Source organism: Mangifera indica, chromosome 9 (assembly GCF_011075055.1).
Source record: "Mangifera indica cultivar Alphonso chromosome 9, CATAS_Mindica_2.1, whole genome shotgun sequence".
In the NCBI taxonomy this organism is placed as follows: domain Eukaryota; kingdom Viridiplantae; phylum Streptophyta; class Magnoliopsida; order Sapindales; family Anacardiaceae; genus Mangifera; species Mangifera indica.
This window is the reverse complement of record NC_058145.1, coordinates 13266927-13282717: the sequence shown is the minus strand read 5'-3', so window position 1 is coordinate 13282717 and position 15791 is coordinate 13266927. Positions and strand designations below refer to the sequence as shown.

The following is a 15791-nucleotide window of genomic DNA, read 5'->3' as shown; positions in this document are numbered from 1 at the left end:
CATAATTTTATTATTTCCAATACGAGTGGAGAAAAGATTTCATCTCTTTTACAGCATTCCAGTCCGAATCAGGAAAGATAATTTTCAGTTTCACATCTAGAAAGAAAATAAAATTTCTCCCTTTGATCGGACTTATTTAACCTAAATCTATAAATACCCACCACTTAATTTCTTCGCACCATTCTGCTCAAAATTATCTTTAATCTTTCGATCTCTTTCCCGCTCTTCAAATCAAAACAAACATCAAGGATGGCTTCTACCACTGGAACGCCTGGCACTCTCCGACAACTCAAGATTTATCACAATATTTACCGCATAGCCTATGATCGTTTACTGTTCGGCGTGGATTTGCCGCCTAAAATCGGCTGCAAATATTTGGCCTTCTGGCATTGGCTCGAATGTATGGGCTACTATAATTTTGTCAACAATTCACTGCACTTACCTCCTTGGTTGTTTCTTGAATTATTACGCGAGACTGAAACGTGTATAGAATTTTTAAATAGAGAGTCTTTTTCTCTTGTTGATGAGAGATGGCTTCCGCTAAGCTGTTGTGTCGGTGGGAGGACTCTCACTTTGGGAGTTGTTTATGAGAACAAATTTCATGCTAAAAGACACATTAAGGACTTTAAACGGAATTTATCCAAGCGGATTTTAGATGACATTAGTCCAAGAACAAGCTCGGCCGTCTCTAATGGCGAAATTGTTCAAGTGCAAGATAATCAACAAGCTAATCATGGCAGCCACGGCTATCTGAATGTTGCTGATAATAATACTCTCTTTGCAACTTTCTCAAAGGGCCATCCCATTACATATCAAGAACTTGAAGAGTTCTTCACCAGGTAAGATTTGGCTTCTGATTATTAACAATGAGCAGGCGGGAACATTCATTGATTAATTTGGGTTTGATTGTGATGCAGGAAATATGGAGAGTGTATTGAGAATATATATATCAGCGAATTGTTTGCTCGCGTGGTGGTAACTTCCCCAGAATATGTTGAGAGGATTCTTGGAGTGACAGATATATTGCAGTCCAATATCCAAGGAAAAGATGTAAGAATAAGACGCTTTATCCCAAGAGGCCCACCACCAACGCCAATCTAATATTGTTTTAATTTGAATAAAACTGTGTCAATAAATAAATTTCACTTTTTTTTTTTCAAACTTTAAAATATATATATATATATCATTACTCTTTTATATTAATTATTTCATTTGTAAAAAAATTATAAAACAATTATATTATAATTATCAATATTATAAAATACATAATATATGTTGTATAATATGATATAATAAAAATAAAAATATTATATCAAATTAAATAATATAATAAATATATTATTTAATACAATATATATTTTATAACACAACAAATATTAATTACTTAAAAAAATATGATACAATAGAATATTTAAGAAAATTTTTAAATATATTTATAATATTTTTAAAATGATGGGATAAGAATTACAAATTTTTGATTATTTTATTCTTTAAAATAAATCAATATGATAGTCTATACAAAGAGTAGATTTTCAATATGTAATATTATACACCAATCGAGTATCATAATTTGATCAATCTAATTAATTATTTAAATAGTTAAATTAGTATTAAACTAGATTTGATTATAGGGGACATGTTAAAATCGAATTGGTATCCATCCATCCCTAGATAGAGACGACAGCAATCTAGTCTGGATGATAAACCAAGGCGAGGAGAATGTGATCGTAACTGAGTAAAGAAAAACATTCTCTAACCACATTATTCAGTACCATATATCTCAAGTCCAATATATATTTTTTATTATTAATCGAAACTAGAACCATAACATTCTAACCAACTTCTTTTTCAAAACACAACCATCAACTCTTGTGAGAAATAAAAAACATTCGAACGTCAAAGCCACGCGTCATACCATCAGCTGGTTGCCGTCATCCCCCCTCTCTTATGCCTCCGCAAATCTGGCAAATGTATGCAATAAGTACAACACTAGAAGCAAAATAATTAGAGAAATCATATAACATAGGAATTCTCAAAATGGGAGTTACCCGAGTTCAGAGAGCTTGAGATGGGCTTCAGCGTAATCAGCAAAGAATGCATCCTCATCCTATAGGGCAGATAGAAGCAACTAGGATTAGCTTGATAACAATGTTCATTTACTTACCATATCTGATCCAAGATATTTTATAAAAAAGCAATAAATACCGCCGCATATTTATCGACCAATGGACGGAAAACAGTATCAGTCAGAAGGGCCTTGTCAGAAGGCAATTGCAGAAGGTCATCCCTTTCTCCTTCCAAGAGTAACCTGACAAAAAAAATGCATAAGAAAAATATAATTTCTACCTACAATAATTGGCTACAACATCATTAAGAGAACTAAACTTACTTGAAGTAAGAGTTGTCAAAGATGAGAGGGTTAGTAGTCCAAGCTCCCTCAAATCCAGACCTCTCCTTGTGACACCGACCCTGCAAAGTTTTTCAAAGCAGGAAGAAGATTTCAGTAAAATGTTTCAACAAAATTAACCAATTAACAGATATCGGATCCCTCACGAAAACAAACAAGCTTCAGAGTTGATTGCTAACCAGGGTGTGACCACCAGAGAGAGCAACAATGTCCTGGTCAGAGAGGCCCATGGTGCCAAAAACCTCCCTCAAGTGATCAGAGCCTGCAGTCATTTCCTGATTGAGAAACTTGCCCCCAGATATATCAACAGCTCAAACTCAAAATCAATAAACCATAGTGAAACTACTAACCCTTGGTGGCATCAGGAAGACGTCCTTCCGGAGGTGGCTCAGGCTTGTCCTGGGATGAAAAAGTACCAGCAACAATTAATCTCACAAAAACAATGTTTCACTGATGATTAAATTATAATCTAAAATTTGTTGCAACAATTATAACACTCCACACAACCAAATTTTCAAACATTACATTATTCTAAAAGACACTGAATGAATGACCCAAAAGAGACAAATAAAAGCAATTTGATTAGCAGATTTGTCACATGAAGTTTCGTCACTTTGAGTTACAGAAACAATTCATCATTCTTTAACTCACTATTAGGGACAGCCACAACGAAAGCATCATTTTAGATTAGAAAGGCCAGGAGGATGTATTGACCCAAACAAATACTAGACTCCACAACACAAATAACAAAAATTAGTTTCAGATAAAATAAAGTTCCTAACGCATGGAATACTTCAAGGTTCCTTCTCGTCATGGGAAAAACAAAACTACGACAATAAAGAATATAAAAATATATATCATATGAAAAAATAATCAGTAATCGCCTATTTAAGTGAAAATAAACAATCAACAATACAAATCGAAACAGATGACTAAAACACTGTAATCAATAAATAATAATATCAATAACTAACCTCTCTTCCAGGGTGGAAGGGGATTTCAGGCCCACCAGTGACTTCAACAGCAACAACACCGGCCAACTAATCACGGTTCAAAATATAATTATATAATAAGAAATCAATCAAACGGTCGAAAACGTGTAAGTAGATATTATGTAAAAACAGTTTTCAGTACCTGATAGAAGTCACCATAGCTGAGGATAGGGAACTGCTCCTTGATAGGCTCCAAAAGCCTAACGGCAATATCGAGACCATTGTTTGCGCCGTGAGCCAACTCAGCAGGATGCTTCATAGTCCCGAATGGACCGCCAGTCTTTGTCTTCACATCAAAAGTACCAGCTGAGTGCCATCTGTGATACAAAACCAAATCTAGCAAATCAAACATAAAAGTACAATTGTACGTATAAAATACAGGAAATGAGAGAGTACATACGCGATACGGAGCATGAGAGGAGCACACTTCTTATCGGCAATGAAACCTCTGAGCTTCCTCTTGCATTTCTCAACGGCCTTTTGGTATTCAGCGCTAATAGTCGGGTAACACTTGGTCATCTTGTTGCACGTTTCTGAATCAAGTAAAAGTTAAAGAAAACATTCACAACTGAGTGAAAACACTTAAAAGATGAGCGAATACACTTCAGACGTAAGATCAAAATGGCAATCCGTATTTCATTAGGCCGGATTGAAGGGATCTGTAGCCATTACTGACCTTGGAAGAAGACGCAGTGAAATAATATGGTAAAAGAGAGATTAGGTTTCCAATCGGTAGCACGAGCAGGGCACACGCTCACTTGGGGAGATGAGGGCGATGATATAGGCGAGAGAAGAAAGAGAAGGTTCTAGTAGAATGGTACTGACCGTTGATTGAGGCAGATCTTGTGGTTGCCATTTACTTGGTTTATGGCAGGCTAGAAATGAGTTTGAAAGGTTTGAATCCACGTCGGGTTTGGCTTTGGGGTAGGTAGGAAATGAATAAAATGAGAAATTATAGAAATAAAATAAAGTCAATATCTGTAGGAGGAAACGAATTTATGTTGTTGTTACCAATAAGAAGGCTGGGCCCACCTAAAGGGACCGCAATTTCTCAAATTACTGAAATCTCCTTCTGTACATAATTAAAAATTCAGTGATTAATAGTTTTGGCCTTTTCTTAATTTTTTTTCCTTATTAAAATTTTTTTAGTATGTCATCTCCTCGTCAATATGATTTTTACTTCCATCACCTTGTGCTGTCGTGTCAACACAATTTCAACATCACTGTGTGAAACATCTACGTAAACATCATGCTCTATACTATTCTTCGATAATGCTAGAATTGAAGTTGTGATCAGGCTCATTTCTTAAATAAAATAAATATATTGATGTTATATTATTATATAATTAAATATTATTTTATTTTTAATTTAAGTTTTTTAAATATATAATAATATATTATTTATATATTTAAAATATGTATATATAATTTTATTAATTTAAATAAATTTAAATAATTTATCATTTTTTTAACAATTTTTAGCTTCGTTACTCTAACATTGTCCCTACTTTGTTAGAATCTACTACAACTTTGTCTAACAAGAAATCACATTTAAAAAACTTATTATATAATCATTTTTCTCTTAATCTTTGACAATATAAACACCAAATACTCTATATATTTCCTGTTGGTCTTGGAATATCAAACCTATAAATTTTGTCAGAGCATTCATCAATTCAAAAAATATTACTTTAAACTTATGATATTCATATATCTAATCTGAAAAGTTGTTTTGGGTATACTTTTCTCAGTAGCTTCTACTTGATGATATATTGACCTTAAAGCAATCTTAAAAACATCAAGACTCCACTCAATTGGTCAAATTGAATCATCTATTTTAAGGCAATAGATACTTGTTCTTTATAGTCACCTTGTTTATTTAACACCTTGCATTATAGGTCCTAATCTCCAATGAAAATGTCACACATTTAGGTCATTCATGCAATACAAATTACTTAAACATTCATCATGCATGAAAAATTATAATTATCTTCCATTCCAAACTTAAAATGTGAAACAAATCCCAAGTGTCAAATATAATAAAACTAGATAACATAAACATCATATAAATCATAAAATAACATCAAATTGTGTACAAAAACAAAATCAACTAAATTATCGCTACTGAAATAATGACTAGGGTCCCCTTAATGTTACATCTTGGCTAACTAGTTGGCTTGTCGCCTCCGCCTCAATACTTACTTGCAAAACCAATAAAAAATGAGTGAGTAACAAAACACTTAATAAACAAGAGTATCTACCTTACATAACATAGCTTTCAAATCACTCAATTTCTTGCACTCATCTTACATTCTTATTCTTAATCTCTCTTATCATAAAAGGTTCATCTTTACCCCTTGGATGACATAGAATATATCACATATATGAGATTCAATTATTATGGTAAAAACATTCATATCCTATATTGTCTTTTCTCATCTCTATATTGATTGGTTTAAGCTAAAACCTAGATTTGACATATTGGTTATATGATTACTTTCTCATGCTATCGTAGTTCATGATATGTATGAATTTGTCTAGTCATTTCCTCAAAGATGCGCATCTACGAACTCTTAGCTCATAACACCTCTGGTCGATGCACACCTTTCTATGGGTGCACACAACAAACAATGTGTTCTCTCTATGAGTACAACACTTCTCTATAGATACATAGTTTATGTCACGAATGCCACCTCATAACAAACTTTTAGAAACAATTCCCTCGCTTATGAGAAATTCATGTTCCATAGGTGATATTAATTTCTCTATCTTGAGATATGTATGTCCCATACAAGCATTCTTGAGGATCACTGGGTCCCCCTACTCTTGAAAAAATATGATTACTCTGTTACTTAATCTCATTCTTATATTCATACTCTATAATATGTTTTCTTGTATCTCGAGTCTATCTTAACTAATGTCATATTCTAGTTTTCCCTTATCTTGTACATGCTCTAACTTATTCTCTCTTTCGAGCATCTTTCAGTACTTACACATACCACTTATATCTCTAAATATCATTCAAGACATCTACATTCATTCATATTCATTTGGATGCATGTTGTTATATCAAAATTGCAAGTCATGTCAAAGCTTGCTATTAAGGTAGGCCATGTTGGAGACTTATAGGGAAAGCTCGTGGGCTAGACTAACACAATTTGAAAAGCACACATGTTGACTCAAAAAAAGGTTCATGGAGGCACAACATAGGGGCCATGGGTCATGCCCCGAGGCTTGCTTTTCAATGGGTTGACACAATCCACAAGGCTTACAATTTCACTAGTCTTAGCTTGATATGACCCGTGAGCTCAATGGATTATGCCAAATAAGACTCGACATTTGATTGATATAGGACTATAACTCCTTACTCATATGCTTGAAATTTTAACTCATTTTTCATTTAAACTTTACCTTATGACTATAATCATAATCTAACATGTCACAAATTTAAAGCTTATCTTTTGTAATGTATGGAAAATGTTACAAAGGGGACCTTACATCTCAAATTTGAAATCCCAAGCCAGCAATTTTTTTTATTGAGATTTTATAAAATTCGAACTCAAAAGAAAATTCAATAAAATTTTATAAAGACTACACATCATATATTCTCATTTTTATTCTTTTCCACATATTACTTTAAGGTTCTTGAGAAATCAGTAATCTAAGAATATATTGAAATACAGTCTAAAAATTAGGATGTGAAGAATATGACATAATTATAAAAACACATTAAATTTTTATTTGAAAATACTATTTTTGTTTGTTTGTTTGTTTGTTTGCATAGAGAAAACAAAATTATTTATATTTTTTAAAAATTATATGATTAAAAAATAAAATGAATCAAAACCGTCGTACGCGCCATAGACGAAGTGGCAGTCCTCCGAGTGACCACAAAAGATACCATATTAAACCCCACGGAACCCAGCTCCAAATATCGACAAAACCGGGAAAGCAGGAAATGGCAAACTGCGTAATAAAATCCACATTGGAAGGCAATTATGTCCTATTTGCAATATTTAAATGACAGCGACCCGTTGAGAAAGAAAAGTGAGCTAAAGCCAGCAACTAATAAAGCATCCCATCCCATCCAAACGTAGTTCAGCTCGTGCCCCTGCCCCTGCCCTTCGTTTGTATTCTCTTCTCTCTCTTGTGGTTTCTTCTTCTTTTCTCACCTTGTGGTGTTATTTTCTTTGTCTCTATCCATCCTTTCTATACTCTTTCTTAATTTCCTCAGATTTGCCTCTTTTTCTCGATCGCCCAACTGTAAGTCTATCTAACCCTAATTTTTTCCGATTATGCTCCTCGATCTTATCTTTGTTTCCGAGATCTCTAATTTTCGATTTATTTTTCGTTTGTAACTGATTGAAGCACCGCTTTGTTTTGGTTGCTTGTGTTGCATGCAACTGATTTTGATTGGCCAGTTATGGGATTGAGTTTTCCGATTATTTATCGAGATTCTTGAGTTGTTGCGATTTATTTGGTAAATGGATTGTGTACTTTGATCTGCGATTAACAGTTTCGGTATTATGCATTGATTTTCTTGATGTGAGAAAAGCGAAGTGATGACTTCAGGGTTTGATTTGTGATGTGTTGATGTTAGTGTGAACTGTGGTGGTAGTTGCGTTTTGAATATATTGGGACTTGTCTAGGGTTTTGTCTTTCTTCGGAGGTTTGTTTTGATAATTGGAAGTGATAATATGTATTGATAGGAGTATATGTCTAGTCTTAAGGTTAAACTGTATGTGGTTTACATAAATAAATGCTTTTTTCTTGCGTTGATTATGTGATTAAATTTATTTTCTCAATTTTCTCGAAATGGTATTGAATTTTCAATATTAATATGTATTTTGAGCTTCATTCGTGCCTACGTGTATGCCCAAACTGAATGTAATGCAGGTATTCATTTCTTCAGGCAACCATGAGTGACGTCGGAGAAAAGACTTGTCCTCTCTGTGCTGAGGAGATGGATTTGACAGATCAACAATTGAAGCCTTGCAGATGTGGCTATGAGGTCTGAGACAGTAGTTTTTTAAAAAGTTGGAAAAAAAGATATGATATTTGGGTAATGCATGTTTGAAGATGTTAACCTGAAGCACTCTTAGGCGGAATCTAAAAATTTTAATATGACTACAGAGATGTTGTCAGATGTGCTATTTAAATAACATTTTCTTGTTTAAGTCAAATTTTGCGGTATGACAAGTGAATGTTTTTTTGATATTTGAAGAATTCTAAATTTTCAACCCCAAGTACTGTCACTGAGTCGTATAAAGCATTGCTTTCACTATTGAATGAATCTTCTTTCGCTATTTTGCTGTTGTTAGAACAATTACATTTTTTGTAAAACTTCCATAGGTTTGATGTCTAGGGCTAGTTACGGACTCATTGTTAAACTATTTTGTGGGCATTAAATTGCATCTTAGGATTTAAGGTATAAGATGCAATTGATAATTGGTGTTTTAATTCTCTTTCTTGAAGAGGATTGATGATAAGTGTCATGGTAAATATAGACTGGACATTCTTATAAGTATTAAACATTTACCACAAGTCTCACTTTCTTTAAAGTTGGAGTATTTAAGGGTCCTCTACAAAATCTTCCTTTATGCCTTCAGATTACAATGCTCAAGTGAAAGGGAGTTATAAATGTTGCTTTTGTGCTTTATCTATCTAATATTTTATTTGTCACTTTCATTTTTGAAGAAATTTTATCTGATTGTTTTTTTTTGTTTTGCTTTATATGTATTAATTTACCGCTTCATTGTAGATATGTGTTTGGTGTTGGCATCACATAATGGACATGGCTGAAAAGGATGAGACAGAGGGTCGGTGTCCGGCATGTCGTCTCCCTTACGACAAGGAAAAAATTGTTGGGATGGCTGCAAAGTGTGAGAGGTAGTCATTTGTTCAATAGTATGTTTAGTTAAGACAAGAAAGAATGCAACTTATATTCTTTCTCTAATTATTCTGTTAGTATTATTATTTACCATTTTTTGTGTGTTCCTTATTTCAACAGATTGGTGGCCGAAGTCAATATGGAGCGGAAGATGAAGTCACAAAAGTCTAAGATTAAAACATCTGAAGGGAAGAAGCAACAGCTCAGCAGTGTTCGAGTGATTCAACGAAATCTTGTTTACATTGTTGGGCTGCCGGTTAATTTGGGGGATGAGGATGTATTATATCTCTCTCCTTTATTTGTGTGCATATTCTTTGGGGTTGAGCATGATGGTTATTGTCTATGTTTTTCCTTTATTTCTTTTGACATGTTATGAATATGGCATGGCAATGTTCTGCAGCTTCTTCAGCGTAGAGAATATTTTGGTCAGTATGGGAAGGTTCTAAAAGTATCTATGTCTCGTACAGCAGCTGGTGTCATTCAGCAATTTCCAAACAATACTTGTAGTGTGTAAGTTGAAATATTTTCTCAATATCTATGTCATTTTTGGTATGAAATGTTTTTCTTAGAAGGGATCTTCTAATTTTAACTTGCAACTTGACGCTATTGTATTTCCAGATATAAATTTTTAATTTTTTTTATAATTGTAGGATTATTTAGGTAGTCTTAAAATTTGTGTTTTTATTCAAAATGTTGCTCTATTTCTCGATTCACATGTACTTGTTTGATACTTATGTTGTTAATTTTATGTTTTACTTGCAGATATATTACTTACTCAAAAGAGGAGGAAGCTGTTAGATGTATCCAGTCTGTCCATGGGTTTGTTTTGGAGGGTAAATCTTTAAAGTACGTTTGAATTTACATCAGTCTAACCTGTCATATCTTTTATTGCTACCTTGTTTATTGTCTTCATTGTAATCTTTTTGTGTTTTGGATTATGCATTCCAGGGCATGCTTTGGGACTACAAAGTATTGTCATGCTTGGCTGAGAAATATGGTATATTCCATAAAAAATTATTTTGTTTGCAGTAGATGATTGTGACAAGCATTTTTTCTGATGTAAGTGTTGAATTTTTTGTTGGCTTTAGCCTTGCAGCAATCCTGATTGTCTGTATTTGCATGAAATCGGCTCTCAAGAGGATAGTTTTACTAAGGATGAGATTATATCGGCATACACAAGGTAATCAATATTTCTGTGCTTTCAGTTTTACTTTTCCTTTAAGTCTCATGTAAAGTTGCTTTTGTATCTTTTTGTGGAAAATGTGTTTAAATGATGTGCCGGGTTTCTGCCTGCAGCATCTTTATATATACATATGTGTGTGTGTGTGTTTTCTTTTCATTAGCAGACAGATACAATTATTATTGTTGTTGTCATGCTTTTTGTATATATATTTATTTTAATCAATTTTCTTTTCTTTTACTTTAACAAATAAATCCAACTGCTACTGTTGGTGGCATTCCAGATACAACAACTTTACAGTTGATAAGGATACTAATAGGTGTATAAGAATCAATTTTTGGTAATTTTTAAGATTTTCATTGTCTGACTTTATTGTCCAATAACATGAAGTTGAATTTGGACTTGAAATTGGAGCCAAATTTTCTTAGCTTGTAGAAGTTTTGGAAGAATTTCATTTTGGTAATTGTAATGCATTTTTAGATTGAAGCAGTTAGATTCGTTCAATGGGAAGCCTTGTTCTCCATGTGGTTTTTCCGTTGATGCGATGTTTGATTGATTGAATTACCTTGTGGTTTTACAGGAGTAGAGTTCAACAACTTACTGGCACAACAAACAATCCGCAACGACATTCTGGGAGTGTATTACCACCACCTTTTGATGATTATAGCATTACTAGTTCTGCTTCCACAGCAAAGCCCATTGTAAAAAGTGCTTCCAATGTAAGTTTTATCAGTCCTAACTAGCATAATTTCTCTGAGAAAGCTTTATATATTTTTTTTCTTTGATCATTTGTTTATATAGGGGAGTTAGATTGGGGAGGTTGGCTTTTCATTATTCATCAAATGAAAGTTGGTCAAATGTATTGATTGCATATATGCGACTATGAAAATTGTTAAAAGTACATGTCAACATTATGGCTAAAAGGAATTATATTTCAATAATCCTTTTAATTGTTCCCATGTGAGATTTATTTGTCACATTAGTATGATCATTAGAGATAACCTTTTGTTAGACGTCTGCACTTGTATTGGACTGTGGTCTTGATTTTGTTACCTTTCTTTTGCCAGAGTACAGCAAGTACCACTAAAGATTCTCCTCCAAATGGAAGCTCTAGTAGATCTGCACCCCAACCTGCTGCACCTGCATGGTATGCCATTTACCTGTCTTTACATTGTATTTGGTATGGTTAGGTCCTTATCTTGAATATGTCATGTGGTAGGGGAATCTGTGCTTCAAACCAACAGCTAGTAGCTTCTGCAGTATGTTCTAATGGACCTTCCAAGCAAAAACCTGAAGGCACTTTAGCATTTTCTTCTGCAGTTGCAAATACAACTCCTGCATTTACATTACAGGTTGATTTAGTGAAAAAGCCAGCATTAAATGAGGATAGGCAAATTTCACATTCTAAGGGCAAGGCAGATTCGTTGAAATCTTTGGGACAGCATGTTGGCGTTGACTGCCATACCTCTATAGTAGAGATACATCCTACACCAGTTGGAGAGTCTTCTACAGTAAGGTTGAATGGCCAGTTATGTAGTCCACAGTTATCCAAGTATGGTGATAAAGGCCTTAGTATGCCTCCAAATGTTATAAATACTTCAGAAAGTACTGAGCATTCTTCTGTTTCTGGTCCTGAAAACGAAGAGAATGTAGCAAAAGATATTTTGATGCAGAACTTATGTTTTGATATGTCAGTAATGAGCATAGATAGCAATGTTATAGATGAACAGTCTGCTGTAAATAGATCTAGTAGTACACTTTTGGATCCTGAAATGAATAAATCTGCTGAGAGCTTTGGGTCACATATTCAGGCTGATCAATTTAGAGAACCTTTGATGTCACCAACAAGTGGGAATCCTGCTATATTGACAAATGATGTCTTTGTTTCAACAGAACAGTTTGATTGGAGAAAAGGTCCTCAAACACAAGCAATGACTGATGCAAATCCACAAGAAGAGGAAGATGTCTTATCTTTTGATAGTCAAAGACTAAAAGATCCAGAAGTTGTAGGTCGTTCAACTTATTTGCCAAATTCAGTCAATTCATTCCATGTCTCAAATCACGTGAGGTCTCAATCTTTGCAATACAGTGAGGCGTTTTCTGCTGTTAATTTAAATTCTGATCCTCAATTTGTAGATAATAAAGTCAGTGATGGTTCACGTCTACATTCATCTAGCATTTCTTCGATATCAAATGGATACCCTGAGAAGTTGTTTAGGAGTTCTACTGGCTTTGAAAGGACTGTAGAGCATCGCTTTTTGCTTTCACATGAGGGTAAAGGGAATCCCATGGGAAGGATACAAGGTGATTCTAATATCAACACTGCTGTAGATAGAAGAGAGAACAACATTATCTCAAATCTATCGTCTATGGATTTTGATGCATGGGAGGGCCGCCCCTTAGCTTTTCATCCGAATTTGTCTAAGTTAGGTGAAGCCGATAAAGAGCATAGTTCAGTTGTGTCGAGTTCCTGGAAAGGACAAAATAACAATCAGTCCAGATTCTCTTTTGCGAGACAGGAAGAAATAAAGAATCAAGCATTTGATGTTGAGCGATCTTTTAGTGATTTTGGTCAGTTGCCAAAGACCCACTCTTTCACCCAGGATGTTGCTGAAAATAGGGAGCGATTACTAGATAAGCTTAGCATTCGTAATGGCTCTTGTCCCAGTATTTTTGAAGAATCTGACAATTTTCCTACCAATCCTTCAATGTTCTCTTCTAATAAGCTTTCTGGTGAGTAATGCCATTTTGTACTGAAATATTTATCCTCTATTGTCAATATTTTGATATAGATATTTGCTAGTGGCACTTTTTCCAAATTATTTTGTTGCATTCTATATCTATGTAGGTTTTTCTTGGTTCCATATTAATTTTTTTTTTTTAATGTTATCTTTTGATCGACAAGTTTTGCGAGTTATTGTTGGTCTATTATGGAGCAGTTGTGTTGGGCCTGTACATGATAATGTCTGAACAAACCTTCTTTTATCAATCGTGGCCTTAGTAAGCATATCTTATGTTTAATTAATCTCCTTTTGGAGGATTTTTGTTTAGTTTGCTTGATTAGGCTGGTGATGTGTATTGTTTTGTACTTGTTTCTGTATCTTTAAATGATGAATCGGAAGGATTGGATGTAGTGGTATAATTGCTAAACTACTTAGGATATTATAGCTGACAAAATCTGTATAGTAGGGAATTAGCCTTCAGCTTAGAGTGGTGAAAACACAGGAAAAGTTATCGGGATTTTTGTGTATATGAAAAAATAACGCTGTTAGCTGATGACTTCAAAATTTTGTTTTTCATCTATTCTGTGGCTTTTGTTTCTGCCTTGGGCTCATTCTCTCTCTTTTTTTCTCCCAGCACTTTACCCAAATGACCATTCTTCCGGTGGACTATCTGTAGTTTTCTATGTCTTAAATTGACCAAGAATTAAGTTCTGTGAGCAATCTCGTGCAGTTGTGAGTTTTTTTTTTTTGTATGTTTGAAGTGTACCCTACCATAGTGGGGGGATTGGTACTAAGCTTTTCTTTCTTTTTACTACTTCTGCATATTTTATTTGTTTTGTCATGTTGTATGTTTTGATTTGACCACATTTCCTCGGGGGGGAAATGTAAATAGTATTTCTGCATACTTCTTGTAATTCTTAATTTTAATGGTGAATTTGCTTCTGTAAGTTATTCCATTGATATATGTATTTTCCTTTCTTGACAAAGTGAAAACGTTTTTGCCTTTTATGTGTTTCAGTTTGTCGTAATTGGTGGTTTGTTGAACTAAACCAATTCTTGTCAAATTTTGTTTAGCAGTTTCAAGATCTCAAATTTCTGCTCCGCCTGGATTCTCAGTTCCAAGCAGAGCACCTCCTCCGGGCTTTTCTTCTCATGAGAGAGTGGATCAGCCTTTTGATGCACTTTCTGGTGAGCTTTTATATTATATGTATGGATATTATGATATATTTTTGTTGAGTTGCCTATTTGTGTCGCTAAAGTATATCCTTCATTGGCTTGACAGGAAACCATTTTCTCGACTCTTCCTCCCTGTTGGGAAATCCTTATCAGACACAGCATGCTGGAAATTTCAGTAGCACTGGGGATATTGAATTTATGGATCCTGCAATTTTGGCTGTTGGTAAAGGGAGACTTCAAGCTGGGCTTAACAATCCTGGCTTGGAAATGCGGTCTAATTTTCCCCCACAGTTAAATATCTTAGAAAATGAGGCAAGACTGCAGTTGATGATGCAAAGATCTCTTTCTCCACAGCAGAACCTAAGATATGTTGGTGGAGATGGCTTTAATTCTCTTGGTGATTCTTACGCCATTTCTTCCAGGCTGATGGACCAATCACAAGTGAATAGTCTATCTCCATTTTCCCAGCTATCCATCGAACAGTCTAGAAATTCCCTAATTTCAAATGGCCACTGGGACGGGTGGAGTGAGGTTCAGGGTGGAAACAGTTCAGGCATGCCAGAGCTCCTTAGAAATGAGAGACTGGGGTTTAACAAATTTTATACTGGGTATGAAGATTCGAAGTTTCGGATGCCTAGTTACGGAGACCTATATTACAGAACATTTGGGATGTGATTTGTCTTGGAATCAAATTTTAATCACTTGACTGGAATGGTGGATTACGGAAGAGACTTACAGATCTCTGGGGATTGGATCGCATAGCACTTCAGGATGGGACAAAGTCATAACTGGTCTCGTTGGGCAGGTTCCAGGGATCAAACTCATGGAAGATGGGGCCTAAAAATCGTGTCTGGATACCAACAGAGGAGGTAAATTAATTAAATTATTAATTTACTGGATTGAAAAGTTTTGATTCCCCAAAGTATTAATAGTTTAAAGGGACACATGGTTGTGTTTCTATGGCCACCTCATTTCAATTGAAAATTACAGGCCTATCAGGGTTACGCGGATGGATTTGTCTAATACAGAGTATGGTTTTGCAGGTTAGGTAAGTTGAGTTGTGAAGATAAGTGTGTATTGTGGAATTCTGTATGTATATGATGACGATTGATATGATATAAAACTAGTAGGTTGAGTCTCCATATGTTTTGAGTGTTTTGCTTCAATAACCATAAAAGTTTCTTTGTTCATCTCACCACTCAAGGTTTCTTTGTTCATCTCACCACTCAAGGGCAATTCTATGTTTACCCATTTTAAGTATACAAATAAATATAAATACTTATTTTAAGTATATAAATAAATATACATTTCAAAATCTATCTTACAAAGTTAAAACAAAGACAATTATTTATTTATTTATTTATTAAAAGTAGATGTGGTTTCCCAAGCTTTTTCTTTCCCTATGCACCAAACAAACCTCTTT

General features: G+C 34.4%; 3 protein-coding genes across 6 annotated transcripts; 2 read left to right on the top strand and 1 right to left on the bottom strand.

Annotated features, from left to right (window-relative positions):
- Positions 1-249: 249 nt before the first annotated feature.
- LOC123226291 lies at positions 250-1101 on the top strand. Its single transcript, XM_044650809.1, has 2 exons — positions 250-839; positions 918-1101. The coding sequence occupies exons 1-2, from the start codon at positions 250-252 to the stop codon at positions 1099-1101; spliced, it is 774 nt and encodes a 257-aa protein (XP_044506744.1).
- A 675-nt stretch (positions 1102-1776) lies between these two features.
- On the bottom strand, positions 1777-4235 carry LOC123224991 (L-ascorbate peroxidase, cytosolic). The gene is made up of 10 exons (XM_044648806.1): positions 4076-4235; positions 3800-3932; positions 3542-3716; positions 3382-3447; positions 2758-2806; positions 2587-2669; positions 2390-2469; positions 2206-2308; positions 2049-2107; positions 1777-1961 (listed from the first exon to the last, which is right to left on the bottom strand). Exons 2-10 carry the CDS (start codon positions 3916-3918, stop codon positions 1946-1948), a joined length of 750 nt encoding a protein of 249 aa, XP_044504741.1. The 5' UTR covers positions 3919-3932; positions 4076-4235; the 3' UTR covers positions 1777-1945.
- Positions 4236-7487: 3252 nt separating this feature from the next.
- LOC123225578 lies at positions 7488-15510 on the top strand. 4 transcript variants are annotated; one of them, XR_006504153.1, is made up of 14 exons: positions 7488-7662; positions 8312-8410; positions 9161-9288; positions 9410-9566; positions 9690-9799; positions 10052-10135; positions 10238-10286; positions 10378-10469; positions 11050-11188; positions 11537-11616; positions 11689-13202; positions 14267-14380; positions 14475-15237; positions 15412-15510. XR_006504153.1 is itself a non-coding variant. In XM_044649641.1 (13 exons), the coding sequence occupies exons 2-13, from the start codon at positions 8318-8320 to the stop codon at positions 15041-15043; spliced, it is 3126 nt and encodes a 1041-aa protein (XP_044505576.1). In that variant the 5' UTR covers positions 7488-7662; positions 8312-8317; the 3' UTR covers positions 15044-15510. The 4 variants fall into 4 exon arrangements, 3 of the variants coding, with proteins under 3 accessions (XP_044505576.1, XP_044505574.1, XP_044505575.1); XM_044649641.1 differs by having other exon boundaries at positions 14270-14380; positions 14475-15510; XM_044649639.1 differs by having other exon boundaries at positions 14475-15510.
- The last annotated feature ends 281 nt before the right edge of the window (positions 15511-15791 follow it).